This window comes from Elephas maximus, chromosome 1 (assembly GCF_024166365.1).
Source record: "Elephas maximus indicus isolate mEleMax1 chromosome 1, mEleMax1 primary haplotype, whole genome shotgun sequence".
Lineage (NCBI taxonomy): Eukaryota > Metazoa > Chordata > Mammalia > Proboscidea > Elephantidae > Elephas > Elephas maximus.
The window spans coordinates 12,120,788-12,147,120 of record NC_064819.1 but is presented as its reverse complement, the minus strand read 5'-3'; the positions used below and the strand labels follow the sequence as shown (position 1 = coordinate 12,147,120).

General features: G+C 42.3%; 1 protein-coding gene across 2 annotated transcripts; it reads right to left on the bottom strand.

The window, feature by feature from the left end:
* Positions 1-235: 235 nt before the first annotated feature.
* FBXO40 (F-box protein 40) lies at positions 236-26,117 on the bottom strand. Of its 2 annotated transcripts, none has more exons than XM_049874612.1 (4): positions 26,029-26,117; positions 6,548-6,580; positions 3,625-5,544; positions 236-1,131 (listed from the first exon to the last, which is right to left on the bottom strand). In XM_049874612.1, exons 2-4 carry the CDS (start codon positions 6,548-6,550, stop codon positions 916-918), a joined length of 2,139 nt encoding a protein of 712 aa, XP_049730569.1. In that variant the 5' UTR covers positions 6,551-6,580; positions 26,029-26,117; the 3' UTR covers positions 236-915. The 2 variants fall into 2 exon arrangements, with proteins under 2 accessions (XP_049730569.1, XP_049730561.1); XM_049874604.1 differs by lacking the exon at positions 26,029-26,117 and adding an exon at positions 18,701-18,856.
* Between the last annotated feature and the right edge of the window lie 216 nt (positions 26,118-26,333).

Genomic DNA, 26,333 nt, shown 5'->3' with positions numbered 1-26,333 from the left:
AGGACTGCTAGGACTGCTGGGTAAATGGCATCAATTAAGGTGAGATGGATATAAACACAAGACAAGTAACTTCCCTGCCTTTGGTTTCACCTGGGAAGAACGGAAAGCATATATTTTGGCACGTGGACCTAGGACAGGAAGCCACACAAACAAATCAGCTCCATCTGGTTCCTGACTTAAAATCACCATGTGTATAAAATTGTTTTAGTAACTAAAAGAGCTGTTTAAGATGCGACCCATTGTGGGTAACTATGCAAGGTAAGATTCTGCCCTGGGTTCTATACAACATACTCTGTGACTTCACTTCTGTCTCTCACCCTTTGGCCTGTGGTATCCTCAGGGGCCACTGTGCTCAGTTAGGGGGCTCTTCTTTGTCAGGCTGTGTGGGGACTAGCTGGGTTTAAAGGCGGTGGGGCAAGCAAAAGAAGCCCTGGACCTAGCCATTAAGCAGACCCAGATCTGGGGCCTTCAAACTGTACATTTCACCATGGGTGCCCTGCGAGGTAACTCACTGAACCACTGATCTCACCCCTGCATCGCCTGCCCTACGCGTTTGAAAGTGTTTTGCCGACTAAAAAGCTCTTTGTGAAAGCACAGGCCTGCGCTGGTTGAGGAACTTCTTTGCTCTCTCATTTTTCAAGTGGCCTCAGTTACTATTTTCTCCTCAGGCCAATTTATTTTCAGAAACAAATGGAAAGGAAATAAGTGATGAATACAGCCCTATAGCAATTCTACAAGCCATGGCTTAGGAACTTCTTAGACCTCGTGCAACCACTCAGGTTTTGGAGGACATTGCAGGTTCCAAACCACCCTAGAGACGCACATGCGCAGTTTACAGAGGGGAGTCCTCAAAACCATGCTCTGTCCTACTTTCAGGAACTCCGAGGGGGAATCCTAGAATGGCGGTGTCAATCTCTAGAAAATGTTTCTTCCCCGTAGTCTGTTTGTAAAGGTGGAGACTAAGGTCTTTCGGGCCTGGTCACGGGGCTCACACATGCTGGTCAAAAGGATGGGGTCAGTTTTGTGCTCCACGACGTTGAAAGGACAAGTCTTCAGGTGCTCAGACATGGAGGTGACATCATTAAACTCCCAGCTCTTGATTTTGGAGAAGAGGCTGCTGAACTGCCAGACCTGTTGGGAAAGAAGGAAGCTCAAAAGTCAACGCTGGGGCAACACCCTCCAACTGGCTTTATTTGAACACTACAAGACATACTTTTCCGTTCTTCCCACTCTGAGCTTCCAGAGAGTGTTTAGTGACTGCCTCAGATATTTGTTAGTTTCTTTCCCAGTGTCCAATTCCTAGTTTCCAGCCAGCCAAGTAACTTGTGTGGGAATGACTTGCATCAGCTCTAGTGGTAGCCTAGGACTGGTTTAATCCAATCAGCATATTGCCGCTGTCCCTCCTCCCCAGCCACAGTGGTTGGGTCTAGCATAGACACATGGCTCAAATCAGGACAAACAATGCCAATGAGACTCTACTCTAGACCTTCTGGCTGAGATATCAAGAAGCAGATTCTCTTTTTTCCCCGTGAACTTGACTTGGGAAGCTGTAGTCCTAGGAGCTGCTGGCAGCCACAGGGGACCACCATGGGAGAATTATGTTGTAGAATGGAAACACTGTCGAGGAAGTAGAGGTGAGGGATGGAAGTAAATACGGTCTTTGGAGAACACTGTGGAGCTGCTAGGTCAATCTTTACCTAAAGCTGTTATCTTTGGATTTTTTAGTTATATTGTCCAATAAACTCCCTTTATTGTTTATGCCAGTTTTTTTTTTTATTATTATTGCTTGTAATGAAAACTATCCTTACTAATATCAGTTTCATTAGAACAGGAAGCCCATAGGAGAGTTTCTAGGGGCACGGTACTCAATTAAACACCCTCTGGCCTTTCTATTTGGGCTGCAATGGCAAGTCATTGGTTTTAAAATCTGCCTATGAAGTTAGGCATAACGTAATACCCTTCTGTCTTGACCAGTTCACCCTCAGTTTCTCGTTACTACTGTTCCTATGCAAGAAAAATCTTGTCTGGGATATTAGAACTCTTTCTCTTTTTTCTTTAAAAACCATTTTAATATGAACATCATTTAGGCCCAACTAAATTGTCTGTCTTTCTTCCTGCGAGGAAGTTGGTTTGCCCTAAATGATATTCAAGAATGGTTTGCAATCATTGAATTGGGGACAAATATAATCAAAATAATTATTCTGATTTTATAGAGAAAGATATTAGGCAGTTCTAGACTGTAAGGTTCCTGAAGGCAGAGTCTTAGTCTCATTCATCTTTATGTCTGACTCATGGTTGGTTGGCACACACTGTTTATTTTACACATGGATGCAGCCGTGAATACATGTGGGAGATTCCCACAGTTATTTTTTGAAGAAGACTGCTCAGGGAATAAATAATGGAAAATATACAAGATATCTTAGACATATTAATCAAAGAAAATAGATACAAACAACCCTAACTGTCCAAGGCCGGTTTGCAAACACCCACATATTGGAAACCAACTGAAAAAACGAGATTATGGAATCATTGACCTCAATGGGCATCATAAGTTCAGGGTTCGGATTACCAATGTATCTACCATGAGAAGGGATGCTAAGAGCACCTTAGACACTATGAATTAAAAGTCTCACTTCTGTATAGTACAAGCTGATAAGAGTTATAATATAGGCGAGCAGTATGGCCCTATCGGGGGATAAGGAACAAAATTTCTCTGAAGTGAAAATTTTTTTGATTTATAGAGAAGAGTTTTTTTTTTTAAATTAAGCATTTGAACCAGGGGAAATCAGTGAACCAAATTCATTTAGATTTTCAAAATGCCTTTGTCAAAGGAACAGACAGCACATTCAAATTGGATAATTTGAAAAGAATTTAGAAAAAAGGCAATGATTTACAAATGTGTGGGTAGGAAACCACAAGATAGAGTACAGTACCCAGGGTTAGTAACAATCAAAAGTGTTATTGCTCTAGGCCTGAAAAGGAAGAAGGAAGAGTTACTGGAACTCAGAGAGAGTAGCTTTGTGGAGACGGCCACCTAAGAGCCATGCCGGTCACAGTGTCATGGCAGGGAGGAAGCCAGAGAATAGATACACCAACCTCATTCTTCTCCCTCGTTCCCATCTCTTGCTGATACACTCCCATTGGACTAACCCAACTGGAAGGCAGCAGACAAGGGAGCCTATAGCTGCAGCCCAGAGAGATCAGCTTCCTGAGGGCAGAGCAGGGGGGTGAAGGATGGATCATGGATCATGTGGGCAAATGGAAGATATTCAGGACAATTTATAAGTGGGGTGGTACAAACAGTTAATGCGCTTGGCTGCTAGCTGAAAGGTTGAAGGTTCAAGTCCACCCAGAGGTGCCTCAGAAGGCCTGGCAATCTGCATCTGAACAACCAGCCATTGAAAATCCTATGATGCACAGTTCTATTCTGACACATGGAGTCGCCATAAGTTGGAATCAACTTAATGGCAACTGGTACCATTCATATTTATATGTTTATAAGCCCATCTTCTCTACTAGAATTCCTTGAGAGCAGAGACCTTGTTAATTCCCAGCAACCTTCCCAGTGCCTGGCACATAGAGGCACTTAATAAATATTTGCTGAATAAATGAATGTTTACTTGCCTCTCGGTGGACTCTCCAGGAGGTGCCTCCGTGGGAATACCTGTTCTTCTTCCATTGCAGGAGGACCATCCCTCTCTCTTGTAACAAAGTGGCACAGATATTCCTCATCAGCACAGATACCTGGGAGAGCTGGGACAGGCTGATGCTGTCCAAGAACCCAGCAATATACTGCAAGATCTCCAGGGGCAAGCTGGTTAGAGAATTCTGGCTTTTTCTTCCACGGCCCGAGGGATAGTTGTTCTTTGTCCCCTCACTCAGCTCTGGAGCAACCTCTGGCTTGATGGCAAAGGTCTTGAGCTCCTGACTATAGATCACTTTAGCTTTTTGCCCCGGGGGACGGAAATGGTTCTGAATAAATGTACATCCCAAATAAGCTAGAGGGCATCGATGCTGGAACCAGCCATTGAGACATGACTGAATGTCTGTGTGGACATTCTTGAAGTGTAGGGGGAATTCATCCCTCCTGAAGAACTTGTTGCAAGTGAAAGTGAAGGCGGAGCTGCTCTTGTTGTGTCGCCTGGTCACACATTCACTGTGGAGCTCCACGTGGAGCCCCCCTGGGCTGGCAGCAGTCAGGAGGTCAGCCAGCACCGTCCCAGAGGAAAACTGTTCTGGCTCAAAGTTGTAGGTCTGTGTGGCAAAATCCATGAACAGCCCATCAATGCTCCTGGATTCAGAGATGACATGACCTTTGAGTTCTCTTTCCAAAGCGCACTGAAGGGTGGTCTTGATGAGATCTGATTTGGGCAGATCCTCCACGGTGATCCCCAAATCTGAGGTGTCTACTGCCTTGTGTTCACTTGGCCTGCAACTCAACATGGCATCTCCAAGTCGAGCCCGCTTTCCACAATAGCTCAAAGGAATTTTGAAGGTGTGAACAGTTTTAACTTCTTGAGCCTCGAGGTTGCCATAAACAAAGTCTCTCTCCTTAGGTGTACAAGCAGCCATCTGGCCGAAGTGAATAAGCATCCGCCCATTGTGCACCAGATACATATTATAGTCCTTTGCATCCACAGCTGTTTTTAGTCTTTCCAGAACACCATCCTGCCAAGGGGCAAGCCCCACTGTTTCCACAGCTGTGTGAAAGTCCTCCTTTTTCTGGGTTTCCTGTGGTTCTTTCCCTTTGGCTACGCCCTCTCCTACTGCGTTATTGTCTCTGGAAACTTGTTCTTTCCCTGAGGCATTCTTTCTCTTGCTCTTGCTCTCACAGCCGGAGGGTGATTTTGTTAAAGCAGAGGCTGCGTGTTCTTTGCTGAAGATATTTTCCCACTTGTCATACTTGATCAGGTCCATCCCTTCTTTGGTTTTGGCTAATGCTTCTCGTTCTTCTTGACTCAGCTCTGCCATCTCTTCATTAGTTGTTGACAGAGAGCCGCGTGGTACCAAATCCACATCGGCTCCACCCACTGCCCCTGCCATTTCTTCCCAAGTGGATTCACCATTCACAGTCGGTCTCTCCTTGATGACCTCTTTAGTTTCTGGGAAAAGTTCCACCATCTTCAAGGACCTAAAAAGGACTTTCTGGTCCCGGAGGGCCAGGGCTGTGTCCAAACACTCCTCACTGGGGATCTCTTTCATGATGTTCTCGTGAAGGGTTGTTTCAGAGTCCACGTTGGGCCAGCGGTTCCACTCCATGGAGCAGCAGACCACACTGGCAGGACACACCTGCAGGTGCTTGGCCAGCTTGTGGCGGGACATGGAAAGCGGGCAGCCATATTCGGAGTTGAGGCATGGAACCTGCTCTAGAGGGCAAAGGAGCTCGTGTTCTGCCTCTTTGCACATGTGGAAGGTGGCCCCACAGAGCAGGTGGCAGTTTATCACCATGCAGGAGACGTCAGGCTCCACAGGAACATGGCAGTGGCGGTCAAAGCATCCCTCACAATGCCTGTGCTGCCCAGATGGAGGCCGGCGCGCTCTGCCCTGGGGACACCAAGGGCAAGGGAAAGAGAGAAAATAAATCAGCGCTGGAAGAGCAGCTCTACCTGTGTCTGTGACTGCGTTTTCATTGACTTATTTCCTGTTTACACATGCTTGGAAAATATAAAAATCACAAAGAAGAAAGCAAAATTCACTCAAATCCACAACCCAGAAATAACTATCAGTTGTTTACTCTCCAATTGTTTATTATACGTACGTAGTAAATGTACTTCAAACCAAACCAAACCCTTTCCGTAGAGTCGATCCTGACTCGTAGTGACAATATAGGACAGAGTAGAACTGCCCCATAGGGTTTCTGGTGGATCCAAACTACCAACCTTTTGGTTAGCAGCCAAGCTCTTAACCACTGTGCCACTGAGCTCCTAAATGCACTTAGAATGGGGTGGGGGGAAGGCTGTATGTAAAGGACTACCATGTTATATTTCAGTTGTGGATTGTGGGTGATTTATATTACATAGCTAATGCAATGAATACAGTTTTGCGTTCCACTTTTTAACTTGCTATTATAACCTGAGACTAGACTGCTTTTTATTAATTATTATTGGCAAACTTTCTTCATAATGGTAGTGGAACATTCCAGAACATGGGTGTGCTCGTCTTCATTTAATCAACCACCACCAGGGGGAGATGCTGGCTGGAGAGAGGCCATGTCTGGTTTTGCTCACAGTTGCATTCCCAGTACCTGGAGTGGGGCCTGGACCATGGTAGGTACTCAGTAATGTTAGCTGAGTGAAGGAATTGTTGGACATATAGATTATTGTTGACTTTTTTGCTACTTTAAAAAAGTGTTTTACTAAAATTCTTTACTTATTAATCTTTCTCACTTCTATGCTTTCCACCTACTATGTTTCAGTTTCTTCCAGGTTCTGTTCTAGTAAGTATTATCACCATGAGGACAAATCGGCCAGCTGCTGGGGCTGCAGGCTAAATGAACCCAGGCCTACAGCTCTGAAATGTGAAGACCCAATAAGCACCTGCTACTTACCATGGCTTCTCAATTTCTCTTTGCTTCTTAACTCTAGGAGAAAATATGAATATGAATGGTTAGTAAGAAAAATATTGTAGTTATGTATATTAACAGGCACCAAAGAGACTTTATATATTCTCTCAGTCAATCCCTTCGTCTCCCTGGAGGTGAATGTCATTGCCCCATTTTACCGTTAACTGTAGTGTCATACAGCGAAACTTGGAGAGGTTAAGTAACTTGTTCAAGGTCGCACGGCTGCAAACTGCTGGAGACAGGTTTCCAACCCAGGCCATGCTGGCCTATGCTCTTTTCATGGACTCACACAGCCCTCTAATGGGGCATATTACTAACCACGAGGTGTGTAACTTCTGCTCCCCTTTTCTTTTCTGCACTGTCTACTGACAATTATCCTGACATTCCAAACCCTCCCACATCCGGCTCACTTTACCCTGCTTGCCTTCTCTTCTACTGGAGCTTTCTGTTCACTCAGAGGCCAGCTAGATATCCATCTTGATCTGGGGCAGTGTCTCTAAAGTATCTACCATGTGCCATTCACCCTGCTGTATTCAGCTGTGCTGTGCTAGAGCAGGGGTCAAAACTCCAAAGGCTCCAGCAGCTGGTTGAGCAGACTTGGGCAAGTAGACAAGATGCCCTGTTTTCAGGGTAGCGCAACTACTTGGCGCTGGTCAATCAGTCCCATGTGGAACGTGTTGCCACATCTTCTGATTTTTCCATTGAAGGTGGGAATGCAGATTTTTGTGAGTGGCGGTGTACAGTGTACTGGTTAGGAGTCAGACTGCGTTGTTTTCAACCCTAGTGCTACAAATCAGTAGCTGTGAGACAGGGAAAGTTAGTTAACCTCTTTTTGCATTAGTCACCCTATCTGTAAACCAAAATCAAACCAAACCCAGTGCCGTCGAGTCAGTTCCAACTCATAGTGACCCTATAGGACAGGGTAGAACTGCCCCATAGAGTTTCCAAGGAGCGCCTGGTGGATTCGAACTGCCGACCCTTATGGTTAGCAGCTGTAGCACTTATCCACTATGCCACCAGGGTTTCCCCTATCTGTAAAGGGAGGATAATACTAGTACTTAACTCATAAGGGTGTTGTGGGGATTAAGTTAGTTAATATACTTAGAACAGTACTTGTCTCATAGGAAGTGGACTGTACTTACTTGCTATTACGAAATAATAATTTTATATTCCATTATACCACAAAATATTTCATCACTTATCAGAATAAAAATCCCTTGATTTTTATCAAGTAATTTAATTTTAAAAACAAAACTCTATTTGGGCCAAGAAAAACATGTATGTCATCTAGATAGGATCTGTAGGTTGCCAGTTGCAATACCCCATCTACAGACTCTGTGGCATAATTTTAGCACTGTGTTAGTCTGGGTGGGGTGGGGAGTTAGCACCCAAAAGTCAGGAGATGCAGTATTTTAAAACTTTATTTTACTTTAGGTTTGGCCAACTTAACGTGGGTGACTTTTCCCTCAACTTTTCTCTTTTCCTTTGAAAATTTTCAAATATACAGAAAAGGTAAAGAAATACATACCAGGAACACCCAAATGTACTCCACCTAAATTCAACAGTAGTTAAGATGTTGCCGCTTTTGTACACGCTCTGTCGCTTCACACGTACACACACACACACACACACCGTTTTTGGTTGAACCACTTGGAAATAAGTTGCTGATATTGTGACTTTTCCTCCCTAAGCACTTCAGTGTGTATCTCCTAAGAATAAGGACATTTTCCTTTGTAACTACAATAACATTACCTCACTAAGAAAACTAAAACATAGCATGCTGTCCATATTCAGATTTCCCCAATTGTCCCAAAAATGTCTTCTGTAGTTTTTTTTTTTTTTTGATTTTTACTTTTGGAATCAGGAGCCTTTTAAGGTCAATTTATTGCACTTCATGTATTTTTTCAGCCTCTCTTAATCCAGAACAGCCACCCTCCTCCCCCCACCACCAGCTTTTTTTCTTTTTCCGGAAGAGACAGTCTTAAATTTCAAGGGGAATTTACCCTTGTTAACCAATTTATTCATTTGTTGATTACTTACCATGTGCCAGTAAGTGAGCATTAGGGTCACCTGGAATGCTCTTTAAAGTGGTTGTTAAACACTATCGTTTGTTTGAATCAGCTGGGTTGCTTGTTAAACCTATAGACAAGCATCATCCAATATGGTAGCCACTAGTCACATGTTTAATAGATTGGCAACCAAAAGAGAGATTTAAGAGATTTGCTAACCAAAAGGTCAGCAGTTTGAACCCACCAGGTGGCCCTTGGAAACCCTATGGGGTAGTTCTACTCTGTCCTGTAGGGTCACTAATGAGGCGGTTTTCTTTTTTTAGTTACTCACATATGGCTTTTTAGATTTGAATTAATCAAAGCGAAATAAAATTAAGAATTCACTTCTTCAGTAACGCTAACCACATTTCAAGTGCTCAATAGTCACGTATGGTTAGTAGCTACCCTATTGGACGACATTTCCATCTTCATAGAAAATTCTATTGGACAGCACTGTAATAGATACTGGCCATATCCCTGACTTGAGTGAGGGGTCTGTCCTTAAATTTACAATCTCAACACTCTCCCCATCTGATTCTTCTGCACAATAATAAATAAAAACCCCTGTTCCAGACTCCACTGAGACTACTGAGTGTGAAAAAGGACCAGGCCAGAGAGCTCTGTACCCATAATAGTCCCTGAATCAGGAGCCAGAGGAGAAGTTGTGGGCCAGGACATCCAAAGGACTCAGGGCCCAGTGAAAGATAAGCTAAGGTGTTAAAGGCAGGGAAAGAGCTAAACAAAGGGGAGAGCAGAGGCTGTTGGACTAAGAGGTAGCAGAATAGGGTCGGGCAAGGAGCACAAGAGCCCAGCTGCTGGATCTTTTAACATGGATTGTAACGTGCAGGTAGACTCCTGCACATTCCATGTCACTTCTAGGGTGGGGGGAGTTTATTTTAGACTGGAAATTCTTAAATATTAGGCTAAAGCATTTGGAATTATTTGGCATACAATAAGAAGGCATTTTACATTATGATTGGGGTGTTAACTAGTAGGAGTGATGGGATGGATGGAGTGGGAAGAGCTAGACTTAGAAACGGCTATGTAGGTGAGACCAATGACTAGAAATAGGCAAGATGAGACAGGAGACATAACAAGAATCAACATTTTGTTTCTGACTTGAAATTGGGAGAGAACAGTCAAGATTGATGCCAAGATTGAACTAGGGAGAGAGAATATTGACTGTAATTCTGAGAAAAATAGGGAAGTCTGAAGAGTGAAACATTTAGGAGGAAAGATGGTTCTAGTAAGTTGTATACAAGTTGCTTAAGGTGATGATAGATCATGTGGATGGGAAGAAGAGGAGTTGGAATGGATAGATGCAGATTTAAGAATAATCCACTAGAAAGTGAGAGATGTAGCCATAACTGGGGAAGTGAGAACAGAGAATAGAAATCTGAGCCAAGAAGTACATAGCCAAGTATGACTACTTTGGAAGGACATTAAGAAGAAGTAGAGACCAGAGGGCTAAGAGAGTCAGGATTGTGTTGTCACAGATATAAAGGAAAGGGTGAGTGATAACCCCAAGTGCTGTCACGAAGAACAATGATGACAATGACCCTGCTTATGGGAGGTACTAAAAGAGCTCTTGCCAGAGCAACTGTGACATTTGAGCTGTGAAATAGAACCCCTGGGCATCCAAAATATGGCACTCACTTGGAGGGGAAGAGTAAGTTATTAAGCACACACTCTAATGTTGGCAGGGCCTGTGTCCTGGCAGGGAGAATGTGACCACCTGCTTATTCAGAAGAGGAATTCTTCAATTAGAATGGAGTCTGGATGGCTCAGAGTTCCCTGCTGGCTTCCAGGTGGGAAACAAAAGGCAAATCACAAATGGAATAAAGCTTTGTGACAAAAGCTATCAGCACCACAAGTGCCCAACTTCATAGTGGCCAGTCTGGTTCCATCACAAAGTTGAGCCCTGTTCCTGGGAAGGGATAGCACAGGCTGGCTAGTTCCACATGTGCCATGCCTATAGTGAGAACTCTGCTCCAGCAGCAGGGAAGTCCTGGCTGGAGGGACAGTGATGATGAACTCTAAGCCCAATCATTTCTTATCCTTTACCCTTACAGAGTGTGATTCTTATTAACAGTGTTTTTGAAGACGGAAACATCTGTGGTGGAAGCTTCTTGCTGTCCATCTCTGTTGAAGTTATTTGAAAATATCCTTTTAAGAGAAAAGAAAAACAATACCCACAGGCAACAAAGATGCTCTTATTTTTATGCTGCTATTTAAAGAGTCTTCTGCCAGGCTCTGGAGCTACACCAGATGAGTGACTTTGAGAGAGGACAGGTGCTGAGCAGAAAGACACGGTGAGTGGAGACCACTCTCCCGAAAAATTTGGCAGTGAAGGGAGGGAGAAAGATAAATATAGCCCAAGGACATAAAAAAAAAAAAAATCACATCTGAACTTTTGTTATATGTCCGGGGTAAATTGCTCCCACTGAGATACGGGGCAATCCAAAATTCCTGATAGTAGAATCATTGCTGGGTAAGTAGGGTGACTAATTATCCCAATTTGCCTGGGACTCTTCCAGTTTTAGCACAAAACATCCCATGCCCTGGGAAACTCTTTAATCCAAAGGAAACTGGGACAGTTGGTCACCTTAGGTTGGAGCCAATTGGTCCGTCCCCAAATGGTCAAATTAGATAATACCACTGGTTGTCTTATGACATAAGTTGCCCATTCTTCTAGTCTTCTTAGTTCCAGTTTATAGGGACAAGATCCTTTTCCTCCATGACTTTGTCTAACTTTCCTAGATTGAGAGATTTCTCTGCATTCGGGGTATCATGGAGGAAGGACACTAAGATGTAAGTGCCTAACATGTGCTTTTACATAGCATCTTATTTAATCCTCACAACAACCATGTGAGGTGGGTATTACCATTTCCAGTTTACAGATAAGGATACTGAGGCACACAGAGGGCTACGTCTGTCTGGCTTCAAACCCTGTACTCCTTGCTACATTGTAATGTGTCCCTCAGAAATCCACAGAGACACATGTGGTCCATCCCATGATCTGGGGAGAATGCAAGTCCACGGCTAGAGTTTACCAGGAGGAAGCCTCTTATCCCCCAGTTGGGGCACAGAATGGTGTCCACAGGTGTGATCATTCCAGATTGTAGAGGAACCAGATATTCTTCATCAGAAATCCCCTCCATCACTGTAATGCTTTTTTGTTGTCTTTCCTGGACTACATCCCATACTGTGTCCTGTCTGGGTAGAGGAAACAAGAAGGGCATCCAGATCCCATGGCTTTGCATTTCAGGGAATATAAATATGAAAGGGAAGGTTTAGGGGGGTTAAATCTACACCAAAATGGGAACTCTGAGACTTAAGATTAAAACACTTATATATTTTAAAAGATCAAGCAGGACTAAATCAAAGCATATGGATTAGACAAACGGAAACTTTTCATTGTGAAAAATAGTTGAGAAAATTCTATGCCTGAAACAGCTTATGGTTTATTCAGGTGCCATTTTTCACTTTAATTTCTATGCCCCTGTGCTCACCTTTAAGTCTTGCTTCTTGTCTGAAAGGGCAATACACTGCATCAACTTAAAAATGAACTTCACTCAAGTCTATGGCCAAAACCCTCATTCCAAAATATGAGTTTTACCCTAAGGAATCCTCAAGAAAATACTGAAACTAATAGAAGAGTTCAGCAGAGTATCGGGATACAAGATAAACATACAAATCAGTTGGATTCCTCTACACCAACAAAAAGAACATCAAAGAGGAAATCACCGAATCAATGCCATTTACAGTAGCCCCCAAGAAGATAAAATACTTAGGAATAAATCTTACCAGAGATGTAAAAGACTTATACAAAGAAAACTACAGTACACTTCTGCAAGAAACCAAAAGGGACTTACATAAGTGGAAAAACATACCTTGCTCATGGATAGGAAGACTTAACATTATGAAAATGTCTATTCTACCAAAAGCGATCTATACATTTAATGCAATTCTGATCCAAATCCCAACGACATTCTTTAATGAGATGGAGAAACAAATCACCAACTTCATATGGAAGGGAAAGAGGCCCCGGATAAATATGGCATTACTGAAAAAGAAGAACAAAGCCTTACTTTACCTGATTTTAGAACGTACTATACCGCCACAGTAGTCAAAACAGCCTCGTACTGGTACAACAACAGATACATTGATCAGTGGAACAGAATTGAAAATCTGGACATAAATCCATCCACATATGAGCAGTTGATATTTGACAAAGGCCCCAAAACAGTTAAATGGGGGAAAAGATAGTCTTTTTAACAAATGGTGCTGGCATAACTGGATATCCATCTGCAAAAAAATGAAACAAGACCCATACCTCACTCCATGCACAAAAACGAGCTCAAAATGGATCAAAGACCTAAATATAAAATCTAAAACAATAAAGATCATGGAAGAAAAAGTAGGGACAATGTTAAGAGCCCTAATACATGGCACAAACAGTATACAAAACATTATTAAGAATGCAGAAGAAAAACTAGATAACTGGGAGCTCCTAAAAATCAAACAGTTATGCTCATCCAAAGACTTCACCAAAAGAGTAAAAAGACTACTTACAGACTGGGAAAAAGTTTTTAGCTATGACATTTCCTATCAGTGTCTGATCTCTAAAATCTACATGATACTGCAAAAATTCAACTACAAAAAGACAAATAACCGTATTAAAAAATGCACAAAAGATATGAATAGACACTTCACTAAAGAAGACATTCAGGTAGCTAACAGATACATGAGGAAATGCTCACGATCATTGGCCATTAGAGAAATGCAGATCAAAACTACAATGGATTTAATCTCACTCCAACAAGGCTGGCATTAATCCAAAAAAACACAAAAGAATAAATGTTGGAGAGGCCGTGGAGAGATTGGAACACTTATACACTGCTGGTGGGAATGTCAAATGGTATAACCACTTTGGAAATTGATTTGGTGCTTCCTTAAAAAGCTAGAAATAGAACTACCATACAATGCAGCAATCCCACTCCTCAGAATATATCTTAGAGAAACAAGAGCCTTTACACAAGCAGATATATGCACACCCGTGATTATTGCAGCACTGTTTAGAATAGCAAAAAGATGGAAGCAACCAAGGTGCCCATCAACGGATGAATGGATAAATAAATTATGGTATATTCACACGATGGAATACTACACATCGATAAAGAACAGTGAGGAATCTGTGAAACATTTCATAACTTGGAGCAACCTGGAAGGTATTATGCTGACTGAAATTAAGTTGCAAAAGGACAAATATTATATAAGACCGCTATCCTAAGAACTTGAGAAATAGTGTAAACTGAGAAGAAAAAATCCTTTTGTGGTTATGAGAGGACGGAGGGAGGGAGGGTGGGAGAGGGGTATTCACTAATTAGATAGTAGATAAGAACTACTTTAGGTGAAGGGAAAGACAACACACAACACAGGGGAGGTCACCACAACTAGACTAAACCAAAAGCAAAGAAGTCTCCTGAATAAACTGAATGCTTCAAAGGCCAGTGTAGCAGGGGCAGGGGTTTGGGGACCCTGATTTCAGGGGACATCTAAGTCAAATGGCATAATCTATTAAGAAAACATTCTGCATCCCACTTTGAAGAGTGGCATCTGGGGTCTCAAATGCTAGCAAGAAGCCATCTAAAATGCATCAATGAGTCTCAACCCACCTGGATCAAAGGAGAATGAAGAACACCAAAGACACAAGGTAATTACGAGCCCAAGAGACAGAAAGGGCCACATGAACCAGCGGCTGCATCATCCTGAGACCAGAAGAACTAGACGGTGCCCAGCTACAACCGATGACTGCCCTGACAGGGAACACAACAGAGAACCCCTGAGGGAGCAGGAGAGCAGTGGGATGCAGACCCCAAATTCTCATCAAAAGACCAGACTTAATAGTCTGACCGAGACTAGAAGGACCCTGTGGTCATGGCCCCCAGACCTTCTGCTGGCCCAGAACAGGAACCATTCCTGAAGCCAACTCTTCAGACATGGATTGGACTGGACAATGGGTTGGAGAGGGATGCTGGTGAGGAGTGAGCTTCTTGGATCAGGTGGACACTTGAGACTATGTTGGCATCTCCTGCCTGGAAGGGAGATGAGAGGGTAGAGGGCGTTAGAAGCTGGTGAAATGGACACAGAAAGAGAGAGTGGAGGAAGAGAGCGGGCTGTCTCATTAGGGGGAGAGTAATTGGGAATATGTAGCAAGGTGTATATAAGTTTTTATGTGAGAGACTGACTTGATTTGTAAACTTTCACTTAAAGCACAATAAAATTTTTTTTAAAAAAATATGAGTTTTAGACATCTCTAGTCTAGAGGGGACAGCAGTCCAACAGTGTAATTTAGATTTCAATAATTCAGAGCTGTGTACAGAACTAGATTTTACTGGATGCACTGGACATAGTTTAAATGGAATATGAATAGGTGGGAGAGCCAGGTGTGTGATTTTGAGGGCTGACCATTTCTTTAAAGAAATAAGGGAGATTTTAGAACCTGGGAACGGGGTGGTGACGATTTAATGAAGGTTGTAGTGCTATGTGGCCCACTTAGAAAGCTGTAAATTAATAAGCAAAGGCAAATTGGCTGCAATTGTGGTTCTTAAAGAGTGGTCCCCAGACCAACAGCAGCATCATCACCTGGGAACTGGGTAGAAATGCAAATTATTGGGCCCTACCCTAGATCTCTCATGGGAGAAAGATATGGCACTCTCCTTCCATAAAGATTACAGCCTTGGAAACCTTGTGGTGTGGTTTTACTTTATCCTATAGGGTCACTATAGGTCACTATGAGTCCGAATTGATTCAACAGCAAGAGGTTTTTGGCTTTGGTTTACCCCATATCTACTGAATCAGACCTACTGAATGGAGGTGATTTTTAATAAACTCCAGTTTAAGAACCACTGAGGTGGAAGAAGTTTGGGATTGTGACTCAACCACAAAAGAGCTGAAAAGGTGATGGGAAAATTCAAAGGAAGGATTCCTATTGTTAGGTGCCATTGAGTTGATTCCAACTCATAACCACCCTATGTACAACAGAATGAAACACTGCCTGGTCCTGCACCATCCTCACAATCGTTATGCTTGAGCCCATTCTTGCAGCCACTGTTTCAATCCATCTCATTGAGGGTCTTCTTTTTCACTGACCCTCTACTTTACCAAGCATGATGTCCTTCTGATCTCTCCTGATAACATGTCCGAAGTATGTGACACATAGTCTCTCAATTCTAGTTGTACTTCTTCCAAGAGAAATTTGTTCATTCTTTTGGCAGTCCATGGTATATTCAATATTCTTCTCCAACACCACAATTCAAAGGCATCAATTCTTCAGGCTTCCTTATTCATTGTCCAGCTTTCACAGGCATATGAAGCAATTGAAAACACCATGGCTTGGGTCAGGTGAACCTTAGTCTTCTAGGTGACTTCTTGGCTTTTCAATACTTTAAATAGGTCTTTTGCAGCAGATTTGCCCAATGCAATGTGTCATCTGATTTCTTGACTGTTGCTTCCATGGGTGTTGATTTGTGGATCCATGTAAAGTGAAGTCCTTGAAAACTTCAATCTCTTCTCAATTCATCTTGATGTTACTTATTGGTCTAGTTGTGAGGGTTTTTGTTTTCTTTAGGTTGAGGTGTAATCCGTACTGAAGGCTGTAGTCTTTCATCTTCATCAGTAAATGCTTCAAGTCCTCTTCACTTTCAGTAAGCAAGGTTGTGTCATCTGCATAATGCAGGTTGTTAATGAGTCTTCCTCTAATCCTGATGCCTGTTTTTCATACAGCCCAACTTCTCGAATTATTTACTCAGCATGCAGATTGAATAAGTATGGTGAAAGCATACAACCCTGACACTCACCTTTCCTAACTTTAAACCAGCATCCTCTTGTCCTGTTTGAATGACTGCCTCTTGTTGTGTACAGGTTCCACATAAGCACAATTAAGTATTCTGGAATTCCCATTTGTGTTAGTTATCTAGTGCTGCTATAACAGAAATACCACAAGGGGATGGCTTTAACACACAGAAGTATATTCTCTCACAGTCTAGGAGGCTAGAAGTCCAAATTCAGGGTGGCAGCTCCCAGGGAAGGCTTTGTCTCTCCATGGGCTCTGCGGGAAGGTCCTTGACATCAATATCCCTCTGGTCTAGGAGCTTCTCGGTGCAGGGATCCTGGGTCAAAATGATGCGTTCCACTCCTGGCTCTCCTTGCTTGGTGGTGATGAGGTCCCTCTCCTCTCTGCTCACTTCTCGGTTTTATATCTCAAAAGAGATTGACTCAATATATAACCTAATCCTGTAGATTGTGTCCTGCCTCATTAACATAACTGCCTGTAATCCTGCCTCATTAATATCAGAAGTTAGGATTTATAACACATAAGATAATCGCATCAGATCATAAAATGGTGGACAACTACACAATACTGGGAACCATGGCCTAACCATGTTGACACACATTTTGGAGGGACACAATTCAATCTATAACACCATTCTTCGCAATGTTATCCATAGTTTGTTGTGATCCACACAGTTGAATGCCTTTGCATAGTCAGTAAAACAGAAGTAAACATCCTTCTGGCATTTACACGTAAGGTAAAGCTTAGGAGACCACAGTTGCTCCTTCAGCACTGTGAGGTCTGGGCATCAAGGAGAAACTGACTCCAGTCCAGAAAGCTCTAGAAGGAATGAGTCATCTCACCTCAGAGAGAAACCTAGCTTCACAGCCATCTATGAGCATGGTTAATGGGTTTATGCCTATCAAGATAGCTTAAGCAATGAGATTATTTAATGAGAATTTATACTCATGGGTTTAACCTGACTACAAATTGTTGCGACCAGGTCTAAATATTATTGCCTGCTTTGTACAATTAAAGGACAAAGCAGAGTGTCATATAATACACGATCAATAAACGTGTTCCGTCTCTTGTTTTTCTCAGAAACCTCCTGCTTTAGACCTGTTCAATCAACTGTTTTCCCTAGAGTAGAGGGGCAAAGCTAGGAGAAAACATGGGGATTTGAGGCAGAAAACTGGGTTCTAGACCTAGTTCTGTAACCAACCAGCTTTGTGGTCTGGGCGAGGTCTGTCTCAGTTTCCTAATCCTTCAAGCTGGGGAATATATTTCTAATCTTTCTCACATGGTTCCTTTGTAAAAAGTCACAAGAAATAACAGAAATGAAAGTGCTTTAAAAGGCTGAAAGCAGCAAAACAGCAAGGTAGTGTTAGCATTCCTGTCACCCATCCCTTTCCCCTTGAGAACTGTTAATCCCAGTCTGATCCCTCTCATCATTGGTTCTCTCCCCCTTTCTCAAATTTTCAGACATCAGAAAACATCTTCATTAGGGTTTATTGTTAAATTTCTATCTTCTACTCTCTGTGAAATGTTCTAATTGACAAGTGATCACAGAAAGTCACACCAAAGAAGCAACGTTTGTGGCAAGAAATGCGTAGAGTTGTAAATTGCCATTGAGAACTTGCGGCACGTTTTAGGAAGTTAGATTCTTGTGAATTGGCCTCAAGAGAGCCAAGGGTCAGAGCTGAGAGCATGTCTCCAACCATTGCTGCTATAACTGTCTGTGGCTAGTTGAAGCGAACATACTTTGTCAGAAGTAAGTGAGAACAAGCGAAAGGACTTTCTTATGATAGAAAACAAAAGCAAGGATTGAAGAATGACAACCGTTAGTTTTAATGATATCAATCCTTGACTTGCTCTTGGTATTTCTTTAAATCTTCCTGAGGTTTCTTCTTATTTTTCTTGTGCATTTTATGGTATATTTGAAAATAATTTATACTGTTACTTTATTTATTGTGCATTAGGCGAAAGTTTACAGAGCAAATTAGATTTCCATTTGACAGATCTTTGTAAAAAATGGCGTGGGGCAGTGTCTGACCTCCTCTAACTTCACAGGAGGGAAGGAGAATCAAGATCAACAGCCTGAGGCTGATCCTTACGAGGCAGCAGTCAGACATACCTCCTCTCCAGCATCTTTACAAATTTTGACACCAACCATCCATCCTATGACACTCTCTACTTCTCCGCTGGGTTCGATAATTCATTGCAATGGCCACACGGAACTCAGATAATACTCACGATTATGGGGTTAATCAAGGAAGTAACCGTTACAGTTCAGGTTCAGGAACACTCAGGATACAGTTCTTCCATCAGGATAGCCTCTTCCCAGCAGTGCTCACAGGCACGCCTCTCCCTGGCTTTAGGCCACTGCCCAAAGGCACTCAGCTTTCTCTCTCTGTGGGTCAGGAAGCATACTGCACCAACTCCTGCACGGCTCTCCTGTGGGTCTCACCTTCCTTGGTGGTGGTGGGCTCTTCTCTTTCCTGCCTCTGGGATGGCTCACCTCAAGTCCAGCAGGATGGCAAAACTGACCAATCCCTTTGGTGGGCCAAAATTAGCATATCTGCACAGCCCCGCCCAATCACTTGGGTGTTAGTTACAAGATCATGGCTAGAAAGGCCACATGAAAGTGATCCATCACACTGCACATGTAAAGGGTTTCATGGCCTTGGTTTCATTCCCTGCAATGTGTCAGCACTCTCCTCATTTCCGCCCTGGGTTCACTGTTTCCTTTTGTCCTGATTTTTTACTCGTTCTCACCTTCTCATTTTTGCTTTGGGCAAATATTGCCCTTTTGATTTCATATAATTGATTATTCTAAGGAGCATGTTCCTGTCAGGTGTTATTGCCTATTTTATGGGCTTGTCTATTGTTTGGCTGGAAGGTGGTCTCCAGGAATGGCTTCAGTTCTAGGTCAGAAGGGTGTCTTAAAACCATAGTCTTGGGGGTTCCCCCAGTTTCTGTCAGACCAGTAAGTCTGGTATTTTTTGTGAATTTGATTTTTTATTCTACATTTTTCTCCCACTCTGTCCAGGATCCTCTGTTGTGATCCCAGTCAGAGTGGTGGATAGTGGTAGCTGGGCACCATCTAGTTCTTCTGGTCATGGAGTCGTATAGGCTATGGTTCATGTCCTTTAGACTAATTGCTCCTTAGAGTCTGGTTTTCTTCACTTTCCTTTGCTCCAAATAGGAAGCGACCAATAGTTGTATCTTAGATGGCTGCTTGCAAGCTTTTAAGACCCTAGATGCTACTCGCCAAAGTAGGATGCAGAACTTTGTCTTTTTTTTTTTAAGAGAAAAATATATTTTTTATTTTATTAAGATAAAATTAAAAAAAAAATTTTAATTGTATTTTAGAGGAAGGTTTACAGAATAAACTAGCTTTTCGTTAAACAGTACACATACATTTTATGACATTGGCTAACAACCCCATGACATGTCAATACTCTCCCTTCTCAACTCTGGGTTCCCTATTACCAGCTTTTCTGTCCCCTCCTGCCTTCTAGTCCTTGCCTCTGGGCTGGTGTGCCCCTTTACAGAACTTTGTCTTTATGAACTATATTATGCCAATTGATGTAGATGCCCCCCAAGTTGATGGTCCTTTGCCTTCAAGCCTAGGAACTTCATCTTGTGAGGTGTTTGGTTACATCTAAAAGGAGTCCCTGACTGTGCTCCTTGTCCACTGTAATACATATGGAGCACCAGCAGTCACATATGTAGAAATACCTACCACCAAACCTGTATCTGCTGGTGATTGTGCTCCCTTACACCCTCCCACACTTCTTGGCATATCTATCTACTTATGTATCCATTTGTAAATTATTGTTTGTTAATACTACTGTGGCAGGATCGTCTATGCTGTAGTTATTACCATAAACCAAAACCAAACCACTGCCATCGAGTTGATTCTGACATATAGCAACCCTGTAGGACAGAGTGGAACTGCCTCATAAGATTTCCAAGGCTATAATCTTTACAGAAGCAGACTGCCACATCTTTCTCCCGTGGAGCAACTGGTGGCTTTGAACCACCAACTTTTGTTTAGTAGCTGAGCATTTAATCACCACACCACCCGGGCTCATAGTAGTTATGGTAAAAAAAAAAAAAAAAATTATTTTTATTTTTTTTTAGTTGCCCTTTATTCTTACTACAGTGTTACTTTAACAAAGTTTTTGTTTAACAGGAAAATTACAAATCATTAGTTATAGGTAATTGAAGCCCTATTTTCTACACCTGGAAAAGCCTAACACCCAACAGACTTGTGAAGTCAAGGCCGTTCACTTGCTAGCAGCGATCAGAGGCCACTGTGGCATCTAGAAACCCTTGAAGTGCCAGCTTATTCCTGCGTAGGGCCTTTTTACTTGCTCCTTATACCAGAAGAAGGGTCCCCTTTTCCCTTATTTGCATTATGGGCTCTTTCTTGTCATTTAAATTACAGTTTATGACACCCCAAAATAAAAATAAGTTAATAAACTCAAGTATTAGCTGAGTAATTTTTGACAAGTTATTTAATCTTCCTCAAGCTAATTTATTCATCCATAAAATGGGGCTCATAAAAACCCATTGGATTGTGTGAGCATCAAATGAGATAAAGTGGTAAAGTGACTATTACATGAATCATTCAATGTTAGCTCTTCTTCCAGAAGGAAGATCGTTCTCATGGTCACCCCTTGTCCAGGCCTTTATTACTTCCCATTGAATCACTCCTGCAGCCCTGGCTAGCCTTTCAATTTCAGTTCTCCCTTACTTCAGTGCTTTTTATATGCCACTGCCAGGTTTATAGTCTTCAAACTCATCTAAAAAAAAAAGTCTTAACTCGCTTTTTTAAGAATGCAAATCCCTCCCCCCCACCCCCACTCCACGAAACCAGAACTGGATGGTGCCTGGCTACCATTACTGAACATTTTGATCAAAGATTCTATACAAGAATCCTAATCAAAAGACAGAAAATGCCTTTCTGGAGTCATGGAAACTGGATGAACTCCCCGAAACTATTCCTCTATGGTAAGCCAAAAATATCCCCTGGAGTCTTCTTAAAACCAAACAATAGTTCAGTGTAAGTAGTAAAGAATGCCTGCCTTGAGCATTATGGTCTTTTGAGAACTATCTATATGGGATCAAATTGACAACAGCAACTCGAAAAATTAGATAGGAATCTTAGGGGACAGCGAGTTTATGTTAATGGAGGAGGGACAACTCAGGAAAGGGGGGTGAGAAGGGCTGCACAACGTGAAGAATCACCGTCACTGAGCTGTCCATGCAGACACTTGAATTGGTGTATGTTTCTGCTGTGTCTGTATCTCAACAACAAAGAAACACAAATTATTAAAAAAAAAAAAAAAATGCAACCCCCCCCCAACTTTGGCCCTCCTGGTCCCCTTTAATCATCACAAAACATTCCTTAAGCATTTAGGAATTCAAACAGTACTGCATCAGACCTGGGACTTTTTAGATGTGACAACTTCAGGGCCCACATCTTTGTTTCCTAGGCCCACGTTTGTAATTTTTATTTTCTATACTATTCTTTTTTTTTTTTTTTTTAAATACTATTCTGGCCATTAGGGAAAAAAATAGAAAGTGTCAGCTGAGAGCAAGTATTCAAACAAATACTTGTCCACCAACGTTCACAGCAGCAGTATTCACAACAACCAAAGATGGTAATACCTAGCTCTCCCTTGCGATTTGGTGCCGGGCCAGTACAATCTGAAGGGACAGGCTTGGTGGTGTGAGGAGTGAGAGGTATTCTGGTGAAGGACATAAATGGAGTCTGTTCAGACAGTGAAAGGAGCTCTGACTGGAACATTAATGTAGAGAAAGAATGCCTCCCAAGGGGTGTAGTGAAAGAGGTTGAGAGGCTGGGAGAGTGAGGACAGCCAACGCTGTTTCCAGAGCTTAATGTTTATCCAATAGGATTGAATTAAATTAAATCAAATAACACCCCAAAGAAGGCATCATTTTGAAAAACCTGGAACAAATCTAGGAGGGAAGTTTAGTGATGTCAGGTGTATGATAACTTGAGACTTTGTTTTTTAAGGGCAAAAAATACATCTTTACAACTTAATTAGCTTAGTGTAGCCTTAATTGAATGGATAAGACTTCAATGGGCTCAAGGTATAACAGTCATCTGAATGCTGCCCCAGTTTTTTTCAGGGGATTACAGCAAGTGTTCTAACTCTTACAGTCATAGAACCAGAAACCTGAATCTAGCAGTTAACCACAAATCCTTTATTCCTATGCTTCTCAAACTTCAATATGTGTATGAATCACCTGGGCAGTCTTTTTAAAATGTAGATTCTGATTCAGTAGGACTGGGATGGAGCCTGAGAGTCTGCAGATTTAGTAAGCTCCAGGTGATGCTGATGGGCCAAAGGCCACACTTAGAAAGGCAAGGCTCTAGTTTAACCCCTTTGTTCCTTAACAGAGAAATTGGGCCTCAGAAAGGTGAAGTGTTCTGCCCGTAATCCCAGAGTTAGTTGCAAAGACAAGTTGATAACTCAGATCTCTGGCTCTTAATCACATGCTTTTCTTGTATTGCACCTTGAAATTTTTTTTTTTTTTCAGAGCCACCTGCATGGAGGTGACCAAGGCCATGTGGGCAGCTTAGATGGCACCAAGGGCAGAGTAGGACAGAGCCTGGAAGAATGGGAGGAGGTGCTGACCAAGTTTCATTGGTCAACAAGGTCAGGATAACACATAAAACAGCTGTATTTAAATCACTGACTCAAGTAAAGGAGAATGGGATTAACAGATAATAGTTTTCACATTCTCTACTATAATTTTAAAGTCAGTAAGCAGGCAGGGTTGATGTCAGGGAGATATTTTTAGGCAAGAAGCCCTCTCAGCACCCTTCACATGATGTCAGCAACTAACTTTTGTCTTCTCATGTGGTCAGCCCTGGCAATAATTATTTAACATGAAGTCAAAGTGACAAGGTTAAAAGTTACAGGTGAAAGATATTCTTTAACTTTTTTTGTTTTTCTTTCTGAATTCTACTTATTTTGTTGTCGTGAATATACACTGCGAAACATACACCAATTCAACGCTTTCTACAGTACAATTTAGTGACATTGATTACATTCTTCGAGTTGTGCAACCATTCTCATCCTCTTTTTCTGAGTTGTTCCTCCCTCATTAACATAAACTCAGTGCCCCCTAAAGTTCCTATCTAATCTTTCAAGTTGCTGCTCTCAATTTGACCCCATATAGATAGATCTTAGAACATAATGTTCAACACAGGCCTTTTTTACTAGTTAAGCTGAACTATTGTTTGGTTTTAAGATGACTTCAGGGGATATTTTTAGTTTAAGGTTTAAAGATTATCTCAGAACAATAGTTTCAGGAGTTCATCCACCCTCCATAGCTTTAGAAAGTCTAGAGTCTTTTGAGAATTTGAAATTTTGTTCTGCATTTTCCCCCTTTGATCAGGATTCCTCTATGGACTCTTTGATCAATATGTTCAGTAATGGTAGCCATGCACCGTTCAGTTCTGGTCTTATGGCAAAGGAGGCAGTTGTTCTCGGAGCCACTTAGTCACACATTCTATATCCCCCTCCTATTCCTGACTTTCCTTCTTCTCTGTTGTTCCAGGTAAAAAACAAAAAAATTTTTTTGTTGTTGTTGTTGTTCCAGGTAGAGACCAATTATTGTGCTTCAGTTGGCTACGTGTAATCTTTTAAGACACCAGGCACTATGCAATGAACTAGAAGGTAGAACCAAACCAAACCCACTGCCATCGAGTCAATTCCGACTCATAGTGACCCTATAGGACAGAGTAGAACTGCCCCATAGAGTTTCCAAGGAGCACCTGGCAGATTTGAACTGCCGACCTCTTGGTTAGCAGCTGTAGCACTTAACCACTACGTCACCAGGAGGTAGAACAGAAGCACTAAACATGTTATTAGGCCAATTAACTAATATTCTTTAACCTTTAACCTACTAACCAGCCAAATGATTAGTTACTTTGATTATATATTGTTAACCTGTTTCCCTGCTATGGAGATATTTCATTCTAGAGAAAGAAGATATATAAAGTTAAACATTAAAGCAATCTCTCTGCCTCTTAAACTTTTAACACAACCAGTTGGCTGAGGATAATTCTCACATCTCATTTTGTAATTCTGGACTTCCTGGGCTATGATTCCAACATCTTCACTGTACTCTAAGACTATAACCCCCCCCCCCATCTATTCTGCCATACCATCTGCAGTTTTTTGCATGTGCTAGAAATCTCTACCTTCAAACTTGTTAGTTATTAGGTAATTAATTCTCACATCTGGTGCTTATATTATTAGTATCAGTATTTTAAATTACTGTGCTATTTTGTATTGGCCCAGAAAGTGCTTAACTAGCTGGATTATGTCAGGGTAGCTGCGAGTCAGCCTGTCTGCTTGGTTACTCCCAAGTCAGCCCTAGCGTAGACCGTGGAGCCCTAAATGCCATGGAAAAGCCTGGCAAAATTTAATGAAGTTAGGCAATTATTCATAGGGAATTTGATTGTACCTAGCAAACAGCCATAATGATAAGCAGACATCTATAGCAGAGTCATGGGGGTGTCTGAAGGGTACAAAAGCAGGTAGGAAGGAATCAGGGGTTAGGGTATCTGGGTAGTGGCTTTAGGTCTCCTTTCACTTGGCATCGGCTGCTTTATTCAGCCTGTCCACTTCAAAGTTCAGAGTGTTCAGAGTCCCTTTTGCTGCATAGGCCACTTCCCCGAATGTCCTTAGCTGAACTTTGAGCTATGTAACGCTAAAGCCAGGCCCAGAGAAAAACAGGAGAATCAGCTCTGCTCCCTCACCCCTGCGGGTCACTTCGTGCATGCAGCATTACACCCTTACTAGAAGAGCTAGAAATAACCCATTTACACGTGAAAGCTTTTGCTAGCTCAAGTATCATTAACCATTTTAGTTTTGCTCCCCCTGGATGTGCAAGTTGCAAGTTTATAATCATTTTTGGTTTTGGTGCAGAAAGGCAGGTGTCAATGTTTTGACTTATAAAACACTTTCACCTGTATTCCAGGGTACCTTTGGATCTAAGAGAGCTGGGGAGGAGAGAGCCACACTTAGGGAGTATTATTAGAGAAAAGCAGGTTTTAAACTCCGCAGGCAGTAAATGCCTGAGCCAGTAGTGGGCCACAGGGGATGGAATTTAAACTACAGGAGAATGACGTGCAATTAACATAGCAGATGTTGATCGGTGAAAAGATCAGAGCCCTGGGGCTTCAGGAAATAGAAAGCCTGGTTCTGGGTCCTCCCCCTATTTTGTTCCCCTTCTCTCTACTCCGACACCACTGTATAATTTTAAACCCATCCTACTCTGGTCGATCATAGGAAAAAGAGCCTTAGCTGTCAGAAAGCAGGTAATCTCTTCCTGTTCTAAGATTTTAGGTTCAAAACAAGGTTTACACATGGCTGAGTCTCATTCTCAGCACCAACCTTTTCTCTCCCACAAGTAACTAATTTCACAGCCCTCTTCTCCAAGCACAAAGGTGATCTGCGGCTCAGCTTCTGCCTGCCTGTTCACCACTCCAAATGCCCCCTTGTGCACCTGCTCACATCTGCAAAGCTTACCTTAACGGCACCGGCTGAGTCAGCATCTGCTGCACCTGCGTCCCTTGACTGTGAGCAAGCAGATTGCAGGAAAGTGGCTTGGGTGCATCAGCTGCAGCAGAGGACACGGTTCTGTCGGGAAGGCAGGGAAAGGAGAGAAAACTTCAACAGGAATAGTTCAAGGGTTTCGAAGTTAAAAATAAAACTATATCACAAGGGGCAATGTGACCAGCTCAGCTTACGACTTTTTCCTTTCCCTGTGCTTATCAACACCCAGGCTCTACTAGAGTGGCGTTCGGCAGGGAAGCCAGATGGGAAGAGGGGTT